The following is a 21,186-nucleotide window of genomic DNA, read 5'->3' on the forward strand; positions in this document are numbered from 1 at the left end:
TTATTCTTAATGATATACTAATTATTTAAATAATACAATCTATTTAAACGTAACTCAATTAAATTAAATTAATTTACACAAAATGAAAACAAACACTTTAAATGCTAATCTAACCACTTGAACAGTTAGCTAAGTTAACTTTTAAAATTATAATATTTTCTTCACTTTGTAGCCCTACATATTAAAAAATCGAAGTTAAATTCTTCTACAAAGAGACACACAGCGACCGTTTGATCAAATCACATGACGTGAAACAGAAGATCAACTCGATGTACATCTGACGTGTAGTAGAGTCTGTGTAGTGTTGACGTGTCTCTAAAGCGCTCTCCTCCCTTCAGCTCTCTCGCTTCTGTCTTTCTCTCTTACCCGGGCGGCGAAGCGCACCGGCAGGGCTGTACTATCCGTTTACAGCTCGCTGGGACTCCAGATAGTGACTGTGATTTCAGGGAACCGTCACCATGGGGAGTGAGTAGATGGTTTTGAAGTGTTTCTCGTATGTTTAATAGAGTTAATGAATGTAATTCTGCTGTTATATCACACTCGAGTTCTGTTAGCATTATTAGCATGCTAGCCAGACAGCTTTCTTTGATTTGGGACCTGAAAGAATGGTATCAGATTCGTGTACTTTTTCATATTTATTTAGATCTATCTTTTACTGCAAGTAAAATGTTTCTCAGTTCCTCTATGTTTGGTTGTGATTCGTATGTGAATTAACATTTATATTGCTATTTGAATGGTAGCGGGCAGCTAGTGTTAGCCTGTTAGCTACCTTCTTTACACATCTGCATGGCTTTGTATTACTACAGAATTGTAAAGGACAACTTCAAATATATATAAATAAAAGACACTTAACGACTAATATTGGCATACCAACTTGTTTAGAGTTTAGTTAGATTGCCAGACCAGAGGGAAGCGGTCAGATATTACCCAGTCCAGCAAATAGGCTGGTTAATTGAATCGAATTGAACTTAATAATTAATTGGCACTTCATTAATACGCATTACACAGATTCAGAGAAATCGTTGTGTTATTAGGTCTGTTGTTCTTAAAAGTATTATTGTATAAAATGTCGAAACTGTGAGTTTAGCCTGTCAGTTTAATGATGACGACGCTTTAGATTGGACAGCATCTCCCTATTGTTGTCCTTTGGGAAGAAAGTCTTTTTGTCAGTTTTTCGTTACTCACTATTAACAATTTTCGCCTCATAATGAGGTGTTATTATTATGTAATGTTGGAATATGGTTCAGTGGAGGTTAAGTTGCATTTAATAAAATTGTAATTTGTTTAATTTTGTGGCACCAAATCAATGCTTTGTGTAACATTTCTCTTGTTCTTCCATTTCTAGTTAAGTTCTTGGAGGTAATAAAACCGTTTTGTGCGGTTTTGCCGGAAATCCAGAAACCAGAAAGAAAGGTATGACATTGTGCACCACAAATATTATATGGATTTTTTAAATTTATTAATTACACATGTAAAAACCTGCATTTTAAACCCATACTTATGCTTGTCTATCAGATCCAGTTCAGAGAAAAGGTGCTATGGACTGCCATCACATTGTTCATCTTTCTTGTTTGCTGCCAGGTAAGTTTGATTTCTCAATGTATGAAAAATGCACTCCAGATATGTGCTCCAGATATGTTTAGTGTAAAAAAAAAAGTTAAGAGCTCATTTAATGTACTGTTTTTCTCCATCTCTCAGATCCCGCTGTTTGGGATCATGTCTTCAGATTCAGCAGATCCATTCTACTGGATGAGAGTCATCTTGGCCTCCAACAGAGGTAAGTCTGTTTCTGTACATGCAAGATTATGATTTTATGGTTTGCAGTGTTCAATTCACCAATGATATTATTGGTCTGCACTACCACCTAATAGTCATGTTCATAGCTAGTTTATTCAAGCATGTAATATACACTGCTGTTCAAAAGTTTGGGTCAAGAGAGAGAAATTAATACTTTTATCCAGCAAGGATGCATTAAATTGATCTCAATTTTTAGTAAAAACATTTGTAATGTTACAGAAAATTTCTATTTGAAATAAATGCTGTTCTTTTGAACTTTCAATTCTTCAAACAATCCTGAAAAAATGAAGCATGTTTTACACACTATTATTTATCCCCACAACTGTTTTCAGCATTGATAATAAGAAATGTTTCTTAAAGCCCCAAATCAGCATATTAAGCACCCTACACACCCGGACGAATATCGGCGCGCGTTATTCGCCAGCATTTTTCAACGCGTTTTTTGTGTTCACACCCAAGCGATTTTCGCTGACGATGAGCCGAGTGAACATGCAAATTCATTCCCTGACATTAGATGGCGCTTAATGTAAAACAGAAATACCCCGGTACACAAGGTGCAATACCACTCCATAACAGTTCTCTTTTATCAAGATTTTTGTAGTCGCTGTCGTGTTTGTCATATAGTTCTTTGTTCCGACACCAACAAGACCAGCAGCTCTACATTCATCTTGCCTTGCATCTTCTTCGTCTTATTTCTTCCCGGCAGTGTAGACGCTACTTGGCGTATATCTTCTTCGTCTTATTTCTTCCCGGCAGTGTAGACGCTACTTGGCGTATATCTTCTTCGCCGTTACGTATGTGTGCTCGGCAAGACCGTTTTGTGTTTGAGCGCCCCCAAGTTGTGTTTTACTGTAACTTCAGAAGCTCCAGACACGTGAGCAAAAGCGCCAATCTCATTGGTCGGATAAAAAAAAAACGAACCCGAGGCGTTTTTAAAAAAATGACGCTTTTACGCGTGGCGTTTTTTGCGTCGGTGTGCACACTCACATTGGCGCCCTTTGTTTAGTCACGAGGCGTTAAACGACGGCGAATATCGCGCGTGAAATTCGTCCTGGTGTGAACAGGCTTTTAGAATGATTTCTGAAGGATCATGTGACACTGAAGACTGGAGTAACGATGCTGTAAATTTAGCTTTGCATCACAGGAATAGAAGCATAAAATAGTTCTTTCAAAATCATTTAAAATCTTATTGAGCCCAAGCTGAATAACTTTGACCAAGTTTGAGTAAAAGCAGTTTTCATCTATGCTCAATGATTACCTATTATTTGTGAATAAAAAAGGAAAAGTCTGGACTTTTTTTCTTTTTTTATTAATTTTCTTGTCAAGCACCCAATTTGAGCAACATATTTTTTGGATGTGTGTGCTTTTGATCTGATTTTACTATCATTTGTGAATAGAACGTATGTTTAGTTGGTTCTGTGGTGTTCTCATGATGTCAGGTATTTGGGGTTGTCTGTTTTATTAATGACCGTGTTTTTCAGGTACTCTGATGGAGTTGGGTATCTCACCCATTGTGACCTCTGGTCTGATCATGCAGCTGCTGGCTGGAGCTAAAATCATTGAGGTCGGAGACACGCCTAAAGACAGAGCGCTCTTCAATGGAGCTCAGAAACGTGAGATTTTGTTTTATTTTTAGTCTTTTGCATTTAAATAGTTAAATATTATGGAGTTATGGATTACAGTTATTATAATAATGGTAATGGCAATTATTTTAATGTTTTTTCAGTGTTTGGTATGATCATCACCATTGGCCAGGCTATTGTGTACGTCATGACTGGAATGTATGGAGACCCTTCAGAGATGGGTGCTGGCATCTGTCTGCTGATCATCATTCAGGTAAAAAAAGCATGCTCAAATACACACAAAATGATGTGAAATTTATTTGTCATTTGGAGAGGTGTTTCTTGGGCTTGTAATTAGAGAGTCTGTAAATTAATAAAAAACTTGATTAAATCTGTGTACTCTTCCTGTAGTTGTTTGTGGCTGGTCTGATCGTGCTGCTGCTGGATGAGTTGCTGCAGAAAGGTTACGGTTTGGGCTCTGGTATCTCTCTCTTCATCGCCACAAACATCTGCGAGACGATCGTATGGAAGGCATTCAGCCCAACCACAGTCAACACTGGCAGAGGTATGAGTTCAGGACGCTGCATCTTGTTTTAAACCATTCTTTGGCGATGTAGACTGAATTCCATTTGTGCATATTCAGGTACTGAGTTTGAAGGAGCCATTATTGCTCTGTTCCACCTGTTGGCCACTCGTACTGATAAAGTACGGGCTCTGAGAGAGGCCTTCTACAGACAGAACCTGCCCAACCTCATGAACCTCATCTCTACAGTCTTCGTCTTTGCCGTTGTCATATACTTCCAGGTCAGTTTTTGTTATATTGTTTTGTTGCAAATTAATTAGAGCCATAATATGCAAGACTTTTATTTAATAATCGAGCTAGGGCTGGGTGATAAAACGGTATCGGTATTTATCGACGGTACACCATTGTCGGTAACGATATAAAAAATGTTCGATATAGCGCTCGATATTTTCATTAAAATGCTGGCGCGACCACCACAACGTTGGCCAACATCAAAATGGCAAATGTAATGAAAGCGGAACGTGTTTTTCCAGCACTTCAAAACACAAATATTATCATATTTAAATGCTATTTTTAATGTGATTATCAAAACATTTGTTCATCCTTCAAAGATTACCCCCATTTATAAAACTAAAAGTTTCAAGATGTAGGAAAACTCACTTATTTAAAAATAATTTTTCTTTTAATAAATAATTATTTTAAATCAAGGCAATTTCTGTCTTTCTTTTTGCTGTATCGAAAACGTACCGAACCGTGACACCACTGTGTCCTATCAAACCGAACCGAGAATTGTGAACCGTTACACCCCTACTTACAACAGATGTTTATCTACCTCAAAGTTTGCCTTGATTGTTCTACGTTTACACTTTTACATTGCACACATTTTGTAACATTTTAAGTTCAAGAGTTTCTTTAACACCTACTTTTTTATCTTAATATAAGACATAAAGAAGATATTTTTGTTTACATTTTGTTTTTGACTGCTAAAACTAATATAATTTGTTGTTTGCCTTAATAATGTGGATAAATAAATAAAAAATGTCAATAATTATCGATACCGAACGATATAAAACATTATATTGTGATAGAATTTTAGCTATATCGTACATCCCTAAATGGAGTTTAGATTTAATTGCAGCAAAATTAATTCTTCAGCTGCACACCCTCAGAATCAACTACTTGATGAATATATTAAAAGATTATACATGTACATGTTTTTTTGTTCATAATTTCTTGATAAAAATTTATATATTTATGTATGTTTTTTATTTATTTTTATTTTGTAACTTGGCACCTTTAAGAATTGTATTGGTTTCTGTTAATTTAATATTGCATATTTCTTGTCATTAATTGTTTTGTATAATGCTTTGGCTATACTGTACATAAACACAATCATGCCCCTGAAGTACTTTAGAATTGAAAATAAAAATTTATTAAAATTGTTTTGTGCAGGGCTTCAGAGTCGACCTGCCCATCAAGTCTGCACGTTACCGTGGCCAGTACAACACATATCCCATCAAGCTGTTCTACACCTCCAACATTCCCATCATCCTGCAGTCTGCTCTGGTTTCGAACCTTTACGTCATCTCTCAGATGCTCTCCACCCGCTTCAGCGGGAACTTTCTGGTCAACCTCCTGGGAACTTGGTCTGTAAGTGTCACCAATGTTTGTTTGTTTTTGTTTTTTTGTGTACCATGTAGTGAACTTTACACTATTTATATTGCATATCCAGAGCATGTTTATAGGAAACAGCCTGAAAACAAGTTGGATATAGAAAAGAAAACCTTCCTTAAAGCATATCTATTTTTTTGTTGTAGGATACAACATCTGGTGGTCCGGCTCGAGCCTACCCTGTGGGTGGTCTGTGTTACTTTCTGTCTCCTCCGGAGTCGTTTGGTTCTGTGCTTGATGACCCAGTCCATGCAGTGATCTACATTGTATTCATGTTGGGATCCTGTGCCTTCTTTTCTAAGACCTGGATTGAAGTTTCTGGATCATCTGCCAAAGATGTGAGTCACCAGCTCTTGTTCATTTATCAACACTTTATTTGATTATTTGGTATGAAGTTGTAATGGGGGTGTGTGTGTGTTTTAGGTGGCCAAGCAGCTGAAAGAACAGCAGATGGTAATGAGGGGACACAGAGAGACCTCCATGGTTCATGAACTCAACAGGTGAGCTGCAAACACACTTGCTCTGTAAGCTTAGCTTGCAAATACTTGATTATCAGGACCTTCATTCACGCTTTCTCTTTCTGTTATTCAGGTACATCCCCACAGCGGCAGCATTTGGTGGACTGTGTATCGGAGGCCTTTCAGTAATGGCTGACTTCCTGGGTGCCATCGGCTCTGGAACAGGAATCCTATTGGCTGTTACCATCATCTATCAGTACTTTGAGATATTTGTTAAGGAACAGAGTGAAGTCGGCAGCATGGGAGCGTTACTCTTCTAAACAAGGACACTGACAAATCACACACATACTTGCTGACACCTTGTAAAACACTTTTATTATTTTTATGATCGTTGTTGTGTTTTCTTTTTTTGTTTTTTTTTTGGTGTGATTTGAGCGTTAAAAATGGTCTGTCACGAGTGCCGTCTTGGGAGAACGTGTTCTTAGCCTCTAGTTCAGGCCAAGTTTGTTCTCCTATTTGTCAGAAGTGGCAAAATGTTTCTAAAATTCAGTGATGAAGCTGAACTTCAGTGATGGGACAGTAAAGATGGACTCTGTGAGCTCTGACTAGGAATATTCAGGAATTTTCCCTTTTCATCAGTCTGTCCTTCCTCCGTCTCCATGAATCCCTTCATTCACCCTTTGCTTTATTTCCTGTCTGAACCTAGTTATGCCTGGTAAAAGGATTATCCAAAAGTATTGCTAATGCTTGGTGAGTGATTTACTCAACACTGCCAATTTTGTCTCCACACACACACACACACACACACACACACACACACACACACAAACAAACTGTCTCTGTTATGTCTCATTTTTTTTGTCCATAATAGCTTTTTGTTTAGTGTAAGGCTCATACCATATTTAATCATAGAAATTGTGATGGTTTAGTAATAGCTAGAGGTCTGAGAACCAAACAGAGGTGCCTGGTTTCCAGTCAGCAGAATAGCTTGGCAATTCTAAACAAGACTGCATCACAACCGAGGAAATGCAATACAGTGTGGCACCAATAGTGTGGTGTTTTTTGTGTGTGTGTACACAATTAAGCTGGAATCCTTTTGTACAGAACACATCAGTGAGAGCTTCATTGGCAGACAGAACTGGTTACACCTAAAGTCTGTATACTTTCTAAATTAAGCCCTTTTTACTGTATCATTGGGTGTCTGTATATGACATTTAATGCAGTGCGCAACCATGTAAAATAGACCCTTTTTCTTTTTTTTTTCTGACTATGTAAAAAGAAATGTTCCGAACAAATATATTCAGCAAAGACTGATCATTCTCAATAAAAACTCATTTTTTGGGAGATAAGATTGTTTCATTTGTGACTGTGAGAATGGCTAAATACACCTTTAATGATTAAACATGGCTTAGATTATTTCTTTTGGCATTTGAAATAAAAAATTTAATTATGCAGATTTCTGTAAAATGTCTAAAGTACCTCACAAGCCCTCTGCATTTTGTTAGTTATGTTTAACTGAAAGAGAATTGCCATGTTTTAGGAACCTAGAGTATAATATGGTTTATGGCGTTTTCCTTTTCTGAAATTTTGGCAAAAGCTGATGGGATGTTCAGAGTTTGTGTTTGTGACTTATGTTGTTTATTCATATTTAAGAGAACTGTTCGTTTCACAACAATTATAGTAAAGTAAAATGCTTTCCAAAAACGTGCACTCAAAAGAATAGGGTTATTCTTTTTTTTTTGCAGGCATTCTGAGAGGCAAAAATGTGGGGCCCTTGTCTACTGTATATGACGTCATGTTTTTCAGTTTACGTCCTCCTGGGCGACCTATGGATCTACCTGGCGTGAAAGCGGCATGCGGGGAAAGGTTGACAGGAGGCGGATAGATCAAAGTCTCTTTCAAGTCTTTGGGGATAGACAGCGGTTGATCGTTGCTGGTGATCGGGCTCTTTTGATACCGCAATATATTGATAACAAAGCGCCTGCGCAAGCATTGCATTATTTCTGCTAAATTTTCTTTACAAATTATTCGTTAAAAATGACTGCAATCAACGGGGAAGGTAATACATTCCTGAAATTCCTGAAATGTGTGCGGTATTTTTTCTTCTGTTTTTCTGTTGTCTGTTTACTCGTTGAGTTTCAGTAATTCTAGCCATAAGACGAGTGATAGCGAGGAGGACCTTCTCATAATAGCGTGAATACTGTGACAAGTGTGATTATTTTCACCTCACTGATGCCACTCTAAAATACGTTTTATTATTATTTGATGATTTTTATTTCTAGTATTTTATTTCAAGAATCAAGGATTGTATTCCCTGTCAGTGACGAATAGATTAACTGAAAATGTTCTAAAAAGGCACCTATTCTAGGAAAAGCATCATTGTCCACACCACAATAATATTTTTTTTGACAGAAATAACATTACACAGTGTAACAAAAATTAACTGTAAGAAAATTTAGTGTGATGGGGAAATCACTGTGTAAATCTGAATCTTGACCTTGGAAGTAGTTTTACCACAACTTTATTTAATTATTTATTTTTTTAACAAATGAATTATTAACGCCAGTGATATGAAATAAAGGGACAGGTTTTATTTTTAAATATATATTATATATTACTTATTTACTAACTAACTATTTATTGTCTTCATGAACTCTATACAGGGAAGGACCAAGTCATATTTGTTACCAAGGAAGAGCATGAAATTCCTAGCACTGTGGAACTGGTTGAGGATGATGCAAATGAGGACAATGAAGAAAAAGGTGAGAGTTAGTTCATCTGCTAATTATATGTCGATAGAAAGAAATACTTCCTTCTTCAGATTCAGTATAACTTTGTAACTTTATATCTACCTCACTATCTCTGTGTATTCAGGTCTCATCTTGCCGAGTGGTGAGATAAACTGGGATTGTCCGTGTTTAGGTGGGATGGCAAGTGGAGTATGTGGAGAGCAGTTTAAGACAGCATTCACCTGCTTCCACTTAAGTCAAGAAGAGTTGAAGGGCTCGGACTGTCTGGAGCAGTTCAATAGCATGCAGGAGTGTTTTCGTCAACATCCTGAACTGTTCCCTCAGGAAGATGATCTTCAAACTGCAAATCCTGGGCCAGACTCCGAGCAAAAAGATTCCCCTTCTATCTCTGACTTCAGCACAAGTGAAGAGTCTGGCCCTCTGCCTTCACAGTTGCCCATAGCTACTTAAAACTGTAGAGATCCAAACTCCATCTCATATTCCACATATTATTTTTTACTAAAATATATTTATATCTGTTTTAAGATGAGACATTAAAAGGGAGACGAAGACAATGTTTACTTAAATGTAGAAACATTACATGGATTATATATATTTTTCCAAAAGTTTTATGATTAGGTTAAATGACGTCCTGATATTGAAAAAAAGTCCAGAGAAATAAAGCATATAACGGATGTTTTGAAAAACTTTTTTTGTGTATTCTGGGAAATACCATCCTCATATTTATAAATCCATCCTTTGGATACATTTAGTCCTTTTTCATTTTTGTGTTCTATTTTGTTCCAACAAACATCTTAATCCAAGCATAACTTTGTTACATATTGACAAGCATTACATGTGAAAGTGTGATTTTAAATCTACCGAGACAGTGTGTCAAACATGGTGCTTGAGATTACAAGTGTTTGTGTGTACAATGTGAAATCATATTTTGATTAAAGATTATAGACACATTAATTATATAGTTTGCCCATTTAAGAATAAATGTATATAACAGTTTGTGCTGCTTTAGTCAAATTGGATCAGAGGGGTGTAACGAATTACAAATACTCACGTTACTGTAGTTAAGTAGTTTTTTTCAGAAATTGTATTTTTTTTGAGTAGTTTAAAAATTGTGTAATTTTACTTTTACTTGAGTACATTTTAAGTGATGTATCGGTACTTTTACTCTGCTATTTTCCTTCTGTTTGTGGTCGTTACTCGTTACATGCTTGTTTTAATTTTATTTTTATCCATCAACGGGATTGGATCGAGTAATCGGTCTCGTGACTGTCATCAAATCAAATTAAGCATAGAAAAACTTTAACCGCCTATACCTGCTGTAACTCGTGACTGCTGTGTGGAAGTGCATTCTTCAAGCATTAGTTCAATCCAGATATTAGCGTCTTCTCTAATATGCTAAGGAACATTTCACATTTCTGCTTACTATGATATTTATATAGGCTGGCCTGTCTACAGGGCCTAACATTTGGTGTGAGGTTAGGGGTATTACGTGACGAGTTAATAATGCGGTGAATTCCCGCTCCCATTTACTTCACAATCACATTATAGAGAGACGCGATCTGTGCACTGCTGCGTCTCGCGCTCGCCATGCAGCCAGATTCAGAATCAGTGCACCTTATGAACCATGGCGTAAACTTGAACTGCATTTTTGTCAGTGCGTGACTACAGCTCGTTAATAAACAACGTTTTTTTTTTATCCGCCTTCATTTGGCAAGTGCACTTGCGCAAAAACATTTTTCATGTTCGACTTTTGTTTTTTTGTGTGTGGATGCTGCTGATAAAACAGCTTCGTTGAGACTACAAAGAGACATGCATTTGTTTGTTTGTGTGTGTGTTTGTTTCTTATGTAAAAGTTTCCCGGATATAACTTCCCTATTTAATGCACAATTTTCCTTACAAATTATATTATCAGTATTACAATGTGAGTAAATGTAGCCATGTAAAATGTAAGGGATGATGCCACCCTTCTAGATCAATGTGCATTTACGTTTAAATTGTAACATATTTAATGGCATGGAATTACAGTGTAATTAGTGTTAGCCTACTATCTTAGCCTTTTTCAGTGCATTAGGTGAGGTACCGTTTTGGAGAGAAATTGGGTATTTTTTAATCTCTCTATTTAACCCATCTCATGGTGTGTGATGCTGATCTATCATATGAGTTTCTAAAGATTTTTGAATTCTTTGCACAGTTATGAACATTGATATTTTATGTGCAACAATAGCATGCTCAGGCTCAGTGTCCTTTCGCCTAATTTTAAACGCATTTTTTTTTTTAAAAAAACAATATGATTTAAATGGTGATGAATGTACTGATTTGATGCATTTTAAAAAGTTTTACTCAAGTAGTTTTTTGGACAGGTACTTTTTACTCTACTCACACTACATTTTTATTTTTTTTTTTAAATGTAATAGTAGTACTTTTACTTGAGTATGTTTTTTCAGTACTCTTTCCACCACTAAAGAAAAGTTTATGAATCAACATTCATAGTGGGTGCAAAAGTTTGAGATTACATGAAAAAGATGGGACTCAAAACATTGCCTGTATTCCACAAGACAGAGTAAGGAGAGACATACAGGTTTGGAAATGACATGAGGGTGAGTAATTGATAACAGAATTGATTTTTTTTTTTTGTTGAACTATCCCTTTAAGGGTTCTAGCAAATCCTGTCAGACAAGTATCTACTGACATACATTGGGGAGAACAAGTATTTGATACACTGCCGATTTTGCAGGTTTTCCCACTTACAAAGCATGTAGAAGTCTGAAATTTTTATCATAAGTACTCTTCAATTGTGAGTGACGGAATCTAAAACAAAAATCCAGAAAATCACATTGTATGATTTTTAAGTAATTAATTTGTATTTTATTGCATGACATACGTATTTGATACATCAGAAAAGCAGAACTTAATATTTGGTACAGAAACCTTTGTTTGCAATTACAGAGATCATACGTTTCCTGTAGTTCTTGACCAGGTTTGCACACACTGCAGCAGGGATTTTGGCCCACTCCTCCATACAGACCTTCTCCAGATCCTTCAGGTTTCGGGGCTGTCGCTGGGCAATACGGACTTTCAGCTCCCTCCAAAGATTTTCTATAGGGTTCAGGTCTGGAGACTGGCTAGGCCACTCCAGGACCTTGAGATGCTTCTTACGGAGCCACTCCTTAGTTGCCCTGGCTGTGTGTTTCGGGTCATTGTCATGTCCCCTTTGCAGAAAAGCATCCCCAAAGAATGATGTTTCCACCTCCATGCTTCACGGTTGGGATGGTGTTCTTGGGGTTGTACTCATCCTTCTTCCTCCAAACACGGTGAGTGGAGTTTAGACCAAAAAGCTCTATTTTTGTCTCATCAGACCACATGACCTTCTCCCATTCCTCCTCTGGATCATCCAGATGGTCATTGGCAAACTTCAGACGGGCCTGGACATGCGCTGGCTTGAGCAGGGGGACCTTGCGTGCGCTGCAGGATTTTAATCCATGACGGCGTAGTGTGTTACTAATGGTTTTTTTTGAGAATGTGGTCCCAGCTCTCTTCAGGTCATTGACCAGGTGCTGCCGTGTAGTTCTGGGCTGATCCCTCACCTTCTTCATGATCATTGATGCCCCACGAGGTGAGATCTTGCATGGTGCCCCAGACCGAGGGAGATTGACCGTCATCTTGAACTTCTTCCATTTTCTAATAATTGCGCCAACAGTTGTTGCCTTCTCACCAAGCTGCTTTCCTATTGTCCTGTAGCCCATCCCAGCCTTGTGCAGGTCTACAGTTTTATCCCTGATGTCCTTACACAGCTCTCTGGTCTTGGCCATTGTGGAGAGGTTGGAGTCAGTTTGATTGAGTGTGTGGACAGGTGTCTTTTATACAGGTAACGAGTTCAAACAGGTGCAGTTAATACAGGTAATGAGTGGAGAACAGGAGGGCTTCTTAAAGAAAAACTAACAGGTCTGTGAGAGCCGGAATTCTTACTGATTGGTAGGTGATCAAATACTTATGTCATGCAATAAAATGCAAATTAATTATTTAAAAATCATACAATGTGATTTTCTGGATTTTGTTTTAGATTCCGTCACTCACAGTTGAAGTGTACCTATGATAAAAATTACAGACCTCTACATGCTTTGTAAGTTGGAAAACCTGCTAAATCGGACGCGTATCAAATACTTGTTCTCCCCACTGTATTTGAATGATATGCAAAAAAGAGAGGTATGACCCAGAATGAGGCTTCTTGAATGATATATTTTGACAGCCAGCATTGAACATGGTGGAAGAAATGGCTTTAAAATGATCAATGACCTTAAATCAATCATCCAAGGTCAGTACAATGAAATTAGTCATGTTTCTGAGCTAGGGTTTGTTTTTATGTTTTTGGGAGAGTGCCACGTCATGTCTGACTTGTTCAATGATTACCTGAAAGAGATATCCAAAGTTTCTTATTGGATAAGACTAGATAGAAAACCAAGTAAATTGACCAATGGACTGATGGGGAGGAGGTTAGAGGGTCAGCAGGGCAGTGTTCATATGAACCTCTGTGATTCTTCCTAAAAAATTCAGACTAATCCAGTGAGAACGTAAGTATAAGCCTCAGCTCACAGAGAGAACTTTTAATTTGATTTCTGCTGTTTTCATTTCTTTGTCTTTCCTCTCTGAATGCAGGAGTGATGTCCAGTCTAAAGGAGATCTGTGCGGGACTGCCTCTTGATCCTCTACCCCCGAACCATGGGAGAGACCCCAATGTACCTCATGCACCTGTCCGAACTCCAAACCTCACCCCAGCAGAAGAACGGGTGGGTCTCTCACACCTATGCTCCGTCATTTAATTATTCATAATAAATTAATATTTATCATTAATAAATAAAAATTAGCAGAATGTCTGAGTTGCTTTGTTTCATACAATGAAATGGAGACCAACAAGGACAAAAATCATAAAGTATTATAAATGTATAGAGCATATGACTTTGTGTGCTGTATTCCAAGTTTTCAGAAGCCAAACGATAACTTTATACTGACAAATCACACAGCAGATCTTTTAAAGTTTATTTATAATTTGACATAGTTGTCACTCAAAAGCAAGGCTGTTTACAACCCCCCAAAAATATAATATAAATATAAATATACAGTACAAAAGTTTGGGGTCAGTAAGATAAAAAAAAAAAAAAATGAAATACTTTCATTCTGCAAGGACACATTAAATTGATCAAAAGTGACAGTAAAGACTTTTACATTGTTACAAAAAAATCTATATAATTCATGAAATAATTCAGAAAACATTTTACAGTTTCCAAAAAAAAAAATATTAAGCAGCTCAACTGTTTTAATATAATAATAAAAAATGTTTTTTGAGCACCAAATCTGCATATCAGAATGATTTCTGAAGGATCATGTGACACTTAAGACTGGAGTTATGATGCTGAAAATTCAGCTTTTCCATCACATGAATAAATTACATTTCACAATATATTAAAATAGTAAACCCTTATTTTAATTTGTAAAAATATTTCACAATATCACAGTTTTTACTGTATTTTAAATTAAATAAATGCAGCCTTGGTGAGCAAAAGAGACTTGTCGACCCCAAACTCTTGAACTGTTGATTCATTTAAATGAATTGGGATGTTTTAAATGCTTCAGGTCCACTCAGTGGTCAGCAACGGTTAAAAAAATACAGAATCTCCCTAATCTTTCCACTCTGCGAGCCCTGTCAATCATTAAAGATAAGAGTCTGAATTTCGAACAGAGAAAGGGAAGAATGCTCAGTAAAAGAGGGGTTGAGGGACAGAGACCAAAACATTTTGTAAGTTGATTGCATCATGATTACTCATTCTCTCTCTTCAGTTAATCTTTACTGGACTCACCTGTTCTGGGTCTCTGTCATCATGTCTCTCTGTCTCTGTCTCTCTAGCTGGCTTTGAGGAATGCTTTGAGATACTTTCCTCCTAGTCTGCACGCGACTCTGGCTGCAGAGTTTGCGCAGGAGCTCAGGCAGTATGGACACATCTACATGTACCGTTTCTGTCCTGCTCTGCGTATTAGGTACAACAAAAGCAATTGCACAGCATATTTAGGCAACTGTATTGATACGGAATGTCTTGACTATGGCAGTTCACACCAAATCCATGACTACATGTGTGTTACAGAGCCTATCCTATTGATCAGTACCCATGCAGAACAAGACAAGCTGCTTCCATCATGCTTATGATTATGAACAATCTGGATCCTGTTGTAGCACAGGTACATTTTCACATTTTGTATTATGTTTTTATGTAATAGTCAAGAAATTGCTGCAGCTTCATTGCAGTATCAGAAAGTGGGTCTGTTCCTGACTTCAAGAAAATATGTTATAGTGTAATGCTCTCCAGAACTGCAGTAAGCTCTGATTTTAATACTTATTTTAATTCTCTCAGTTCCCACAAGAGCTTGTAACGTATGGAGGAAATGGACAGGTGTTCAGCAACTGGGCGCAGGTAAAGTGTGAGATTTTTATATGTATTTATATATTACAGCTAAATCTGTCTGTGTTATATTAAATTATAACAAATTATGTTAATTGTTATTATTTAAGTTGATGTAACGTTTATTTTTAAGTCCAGCTGTACTTATCCATCCACGAGGGGGCGTAAGGGTATAAATAGCGCGTGAGCTCTCAGCCATCAGATGCTGATGAGTGACGCTAACACACACACACACACAAAAAACACTAACCTGTGTCATGTCTCCGTTTCTCCTGTTTATTCAGGGTTTTAAACTGTCCTCACTTCCCATGCCTTGGGACTTGGAAATATATTGTAGTTGATATGTTGTAAATACTTTTAGTTTCTTTTTAAACAGAGAAAACCAAGTGATGGGCTCAGCAATTCAATTGACAATTTATGTCCATTGTGTTTATGTGTGTGTTCGTATACGTAGTTCTGGCTGGTATTTCACTATCTGAGCACCATGACTGAAGAGCAAACTCTTGTGATGTACAGTGGTCATCCATTAGGTCTCTTTCCCAGCCTCCCCTCCTCTCCACGCTGTGTTATCACGAATGGCATGGTAAGATACACACAGGCCATTCTGCATTGAGAATGGGATATAAGTAAGGGAAGGGAAATAACTGTTTCTTTTCTGTTTCTTCTTGTGTGGTTTCAGGTTATTCCAAACTATTCTTCCAGAGAGGAATATGAGAAGATGTTTGCTATGGGCATTACCATGTGAGATTTCACCAATACCTAATAACAATCTCACTAGGCTCTTTTAGAAAATGTGCATGTACATCATTACCATTCATAAGTTTGGGGTCAGTGAGATTTCTGAAAGAAGTATTTTATGCTCACTAAGGCTACATTTATTTGATCCAAACAGTAACAAATGTTTACTTTCTATTTTATACATATTTTAAAAAGTAATTTATTTCTGTGATGGCAAAGCTGAATTTTCAGCATTCATTACTCTAGTCTTCAGTGTCACATGATCATTAAGAAATTGTGATATGCTGATTTGGTGCTCAAGAAACATTTCTTATTATTGTCACAGTTGAAAACAGTTGTGCTGCTTAATATGGAAACCATGATACATTTTTTAAAGGATCCTTTGTTGAATAAAACAATTCAATTTTTAAAAGAATCTAACCAACACTTTTGAGTGGTAGTGGAAAATTTGATAAAATTAAATGTAATTGTGATTTTACTGTCATTTAAATTACCTTAATGCCTTACAGTCCACATTTATCATAGTAGAACTGGGCAATAGGATAGTGTGCATAGTCAAGTAGTGTGTATGTTTCTCTCTGTGTACGGTCAGGTATGGACAGATGACCGCTGGAAGTTACTGTTACATTGGCCCTCAAGGCATCGTTCATGGCACCATGGTAAGAAGAACATGCAGAACTAATAAAAATGTGCTATCCAAAACTTACACAAAAATTTACTAAAAGAGTATCCTCTCTGCCTGTTTAGTTGACAGTGCTTAATGCAGGTCGAAGATACTTGGGCTCAGATGACCTGAGGGGTCGTGTGTTTGTGACATCTGGTCTGGGTGGCATGAGCGGAGCACAAGCGAAGGCAGCAGTCATTTCTGGCTGTGTAGGGGTCATTGCTGAGGTTAGATGACGGTTGTGTATGCTTACTGTTACCTAACCATCTCATTGAATACTTCAAGCCAATCATTACATTCAGTTTTTAGTTAAAAGCAAATTGACTATTGACTCAATTTGTTACAGTTTAGATTCAATCAAAGAGAAAATACTCTAATTTGAAGGGATAGTTCAGCCAAAAATTCAAAATTCTGTCATCATTTACTCACCTTGATGCTATTCCAAACCTGTATGAATTTCTATCTTCTGTGGAACACAAAAGAAGATATTTTGAAGAATGTTGGTAACCAAGCAGGACTCCTTTTGGTCCATGTTAGCTGTAATAACTTACTAAATAAAAAATCTTCACATTTAAGTCCAAATTGCAACCCACCCTCAGACCCCTGAAATGATGCAAAGCCCTAAGTACACTATCATAACTGGCCTCTACAGGTTGATGAAGCTCCCCTAAAGAAAAGGCATGAGCAGGGCTGGCTGATGGAAGTCACCAGTGATTTGAGCCACTGCATCAAACGCATCAGGTACAGTATGCAAGAAAACATTGAAAAACATTGAGACTTACACACATATCTTAAACTTCTAATACTTAATCTCATAGAGAGGCCAGAAAAGCAAAAGCGGCCTTGAGTTTAGGCTACCATGGCAACATTGTGGATCTCTGGTAAGTCGTGTACTTCATATACTCTATTGATTGTGAGTTTTATTTAGTAAATCATAAGTGCAATATGTTTCAGGGAGTGCCTCTACCAGGAGTATAAGAAGACAGGAGAGTTGTTGGTTGATTTGGGTTCTGATCAGACATCACTTCACAATCCCTTCAGTGGAGGATATTACCCAGTGCAACTCACCATCGGACAAGCCAATCAGCTCATGAACACTGACCCCCAGTGCTTCAAAACCTTAGTACATGAGAGGTACACTCAAAAATACATCTTAATGCCACAAATAACTTAATTAGAATTAAAATCTACATAAGCTCCAAACTCTCTTGTGTAGTCTTTGCAGGCAGGTGGAGGCCATCAATAATTTGTCAGATGCAGGGATGTTCTTCTGGGACTATGGCAATGCTTTTCTCTTAGAGGCCCAGAGAGCAGGCAAGTAAAGAGTAATTGTCACAAAATAAAGCATGACACGGTGATCAGGTATTACTCTGACGGGGTTAATTTATTTTGAGATAAATCCTTCAGACTGTACATTGTCCAAATACTTATCAAATAAATGAATGAGCATTAAATAATTAATAATTTTATTCAGTGAGAAGAATGAGACCACTAAGTGATTTGAGATATAAGTGATTTGAGATCATAATAAAAAGATATTTGACTAGACCACAAAATGCCAAGATTAGCCAGTCAGAATCAAGTATTCCAGAGTGTAGTGAGTATGCATAATAAAAGTGTTCTGTTACACTGTGTTTTAAGGTGTAATTGTTACAATGTAATTATACATTTAAGTAATGAATAACATTAATTCACTTACATGTACTTAGGGTTTGGTTTAGGGTTAGTTGCATGTAATTATGCATAATTTATAGTTATTATAGTAACTACATGTAACATGTGTAATAAGGACACAGTAAAATAAAGTGTTACCAAATATTCTTCTGTCTCTTCAAGGTGCGAAGGTAGAGAAGAAAGGGGGAGGGGCAACTGAGTTTAAATATCCCTCATATGTCCAACACATAATGGGGTAAGTGACCATCCACAGGCCAACACACGTCAATCAGAGACTAGTTTTAATTTTTGCCCCTTTCCGTAGGGATATTTTTTCACTGGGTTTTGGGCCATTTCGTTGGGTCTGTACCTCTTGTGACCCTGCTGACCTGGCTGAGACTGACGGAATCGCCACTGCTGTACTAGAAGAGATAAGTTCCACAGTAACTGAACGTGTCCGACAGCAATATAGTGACAACATCCGCTGGATACGTGAAGCTGGGAAACACAAGATGGTATGGCTCACCGACACCCAACTCTAAATAAATAAAATAAAAAATCATATTAATTTTGTAGTCACATTAATTTATTTACCCATCGATTTTGCACTTATACTGAGAGCTAGTGGTGTGGATGCAGCATAACACAAAAGCAAACATTTACCAGTGCCATTGTTAAAATGTGCTATTCAGCCAAAATTCATTTATTCAGTCCACAAAAGTGTCCAATAATAGCGGGTTATACAGCAAGTATTATTCAACTGGCCATGTGATCTCAACATGTCGGTCACCATGAGGCAGGGTTATTATAGTTAACTAAAACTAAAACCTTACAATAACCCTGCCATGAAGTGACCTGCTCCATGTAAAATAAAACAGCGTTCATAGGATACTATTTTCAAACGTATGTTTTAAAAGTACTAAACTTTAAATAAATAAGTTGTCTTAAAATAATGTTTTGTGTGTTCACTTTATCTGGTCTCATTTGTGTTTAGGTTGTGGGTTCACAGGCCCGTATTCTCTATTCGGACCAGAGAGGAAGAGTTTCCATTGCCTTGGCAATAAACCAAGCCATTGCTAAGGGCAAAGTCTCGGTAACTTACGTGTGCATACTACCGAACTCATTTAATTATGATTCATTAATACACACTTTGCAACATATCAATGCAACTGTCTCCTCCCCCCACTCAGGCTCCAGTAGTCATCAGTAGAGATCATCATGATGTCAGTGGGACGGACAGCCCCTTCAGGGAAACCTCCAATGTTTATGATGGCTCTGCCTTCTGTGCAGGTACACAAAGACACATCTACACCATCTTTCAAATTATCATGCAAGTGACATATCAGTAGAATCTCAGTACAACAAACATTCAGATTTTAGTTTTTCAACTACAGTGTTTGTTTGTTTTATTTCTCAAATATGTTAGAAAACTAATATCTGAATGTGTATTGTACTAAAATCCTACTTGTCACTTGCATAATAATTTGGAACACAGTGTAGATATACAAGTGAACTACAAGTTGTATATAACCATATAGTCATACACCATATACTAACTATACACTAAGTAAGGGATAATGTACAGTCATATTGACATTGTAAAATAAAGCTGAGAAGGTGATCAGGAGGGGTGTTGTGTTATTCTGAGAGGGGTTTATTGTGCTATAATGAATGATTGAATATACATTATCCTGCTTATTACATGGCTACTTGGAGAACAAAAAATAAATTACCATTTAAGTTTAAATAATTATTTATAGCTGTCATTATACAAAATATCTGACTACAGAATGTTGTTATTGACCAATCAGAATTACATTTTCTAGAGAGACTATTTAATAGATTCATGTCTGTGCATTTATTATAGACATGGCAGTGCAGAATTTTGTTGGTGATGCATTCCGTGGCGCCACATGGGTTGCTTTGCACAATGGAGGCGGAGTTGGATGGTATGTAGAGATTTGTTATTGGTGAAAATTAATTCTTTTCTAGTTCTAGATAAAACATGTTACTGATTTCTTGCTATTTTGTATTATTGATTGAGCAAAAAAACTTTTTTGGAATAAAAATTTATCATAAAAAGGATATTAGTTATTAGTGCTTTAATTATTGACTCTGTATTGATTTTTTTTAGGGGAGAAGTGATGAATGGTGGTTTTGGATTGGTTCTGGATGGTTCTCAAGAGGCAGGGCAGAGAGCTAGACTAATGTTGAACTGGGATGTCTCTAATGGGGTGAGTGTGTCCGTCTGTGTTTTTATATATATTGTATACTGTTATATGTAAATACTGATGTGTATATCACCAGGTGGCACGGAGATGCTGGTCAGGCAACGCTAATGCTTATGAGGCGATTCAAAGTACCATGGAGGATCAGCGTCAGTTGAGAGTCACAATGCCCAACCCAGTTCAGGAAGAACACATTCTGGATCATGCACTGCTGGGATAAACTAAACTCCACATTTAAATATGAAATTATGCATTAATATGCAACAGAATGTCTATACGCTTTCATCTTATCTTACCAGAAAAAGTTCACACGTACTGTTCTATTCACTCAGGAAAAATGGACAAAGGAATGCATATATAGACTGTAATATTAAAATTCTACAGTCAAATACAGCAACGTTCAAGAGTACCATGAACTAGTCCATTATTTACAGCTACTTTTGAATTTGATGTCATGAATGAAAACAATTGAAAGCTATAATTGTTCAGTTTTGAAAATGTATTTCAGTGAATTGGTTTAAATTAAGTATTTGGCCTACCTGATGTGTATTTTATATGGTTATAAAATAATAAGCTCCCATAAAGGTAAAACTGGTCCTGAAAAATAAATCACAAGGGGCCAAATTGTAAGTACATCTTTTGCACTATTGCAATTATAGCTAGTACATGTCAAATGGTATTGTGGTAGTATCG

General features: G+C 36.9%; 3 protein-coding genes across 5 annotated transcripts; all 3 read left to right on the forward strand.

Annotated features, from left to right (window-relative positions):
• The first annotated feature begins 271 nt into the window (after positions 1–271).
• Positions 272–7,182, forward strand: sec61a1a (SEC61 translocon subunit alpha 1a). The gene is made up of 12 exons (XM_079884619.1): positions 272–465; positions 1,346–1,413; positions 1,516–1,581; positions 1,699–1,777; positions 3,279–3,410; positions 3,524–3,633; positions 3,771–3,924; positions 4,003–4,163; positions 5,335–5,532; positions 5,700–5,891; positions 5,977–6,053; positions 6,145–7,182. Exons 1-12 carry the CDS (start codon positions 459–461, stop codon positions 6,329–6,331), a joined length of 1,431 nt encoding a protein of 476 aa, XP_079740745.1. The 5' UTR covers positions 272–458; the 3' UTR covers positions 6,332–7,182.
• A 581-nt stretch (positions 7,183–7,763) lies between these two features.
• On the forward strand, positions 7,764–9,757 carry chchd4b (coiled-coil-helix-coiled-coil-helix domain containing 4b). The gene is made up of 3 exons (XM_079884680.1): positions 7,764–8,070; positions 8,675–8,773; positions 8,886–9,757. The coding sequence occupies exons 1-3, from the start codon at positions 8,049–8,051 to the stop codon at positions 9,209–9,211; spliced, it is 447 nt and encodes a 148-aa protein (XP_079740806.1). The 5' UTR covers positions 7,764–8,048; the 3' UTR covers positions 9,212–9,757.
• Positions 9,758–13,239: 3,482 nt separating this feature from the next.
• On the forward strand, positions 13,240–21,167 carry uroc1 (urocanate hydratase 1). 3 transcript variants are annotated; one of them, XM_079884586.1, is made up of 20 exons: positions 13,240–13,329; positions 13,415–13,545; positions 14,661–14,791; positions 14,896–14,989; positions 15,163–15,222; positions 15,665–15,793; positions 15,890–15,951; positions 16,541–16,607; positions 16,696–16,839; positions 17,265–17,353; positions 17,431–17,493; positions 17,567–17,746; positions 17,829–17,926; positions 18,449–18,521; positions 18,591–18,780; positions 19,260–19,358; positions 19,456–19,555; positions 20,133–20,214; positions 20,400–20,499; positions 20,573–21,167. In XM_079884586.1, the coding sequence occupies exons 2-20, from the start codon at positions 13,420–13,422 to the stop codon at positions 20,711–20,713; spliced, it is 2,028 nt and encodes a 675-aa protein (XP_079740712.1). In that variant the 5' UTR covers positions 13,240–13,329; positions 13,415–13,419; the 3' UTR covers positions 20,714–21,167. The 3 variants fall into 3 exon arrangements, with proteins under 3 accessions (XP_079740712.1, XP_079740714.1, XP_079740713.1); XM_079884588.1 differs by having other exon boundaries at positions 13,261–13,321; XM_079884587.1 differs by having other exon boundaries at positions 13,324–13,545.
• Positions 21,168–21,186: the final 19 nt, after the last annotated feature.

This window comes from Squalius cephalus (assembly GCF_949319135.1).
Source record: "Squalius cephalus genome assembly, chromosome: 10".
Taxonomy (NCBI): Eukaryota; Metazoa; Chordata; class Actinopteri; order Cypriniformes; family Leuciscidae; genus Squalius; species Squalius cephalus.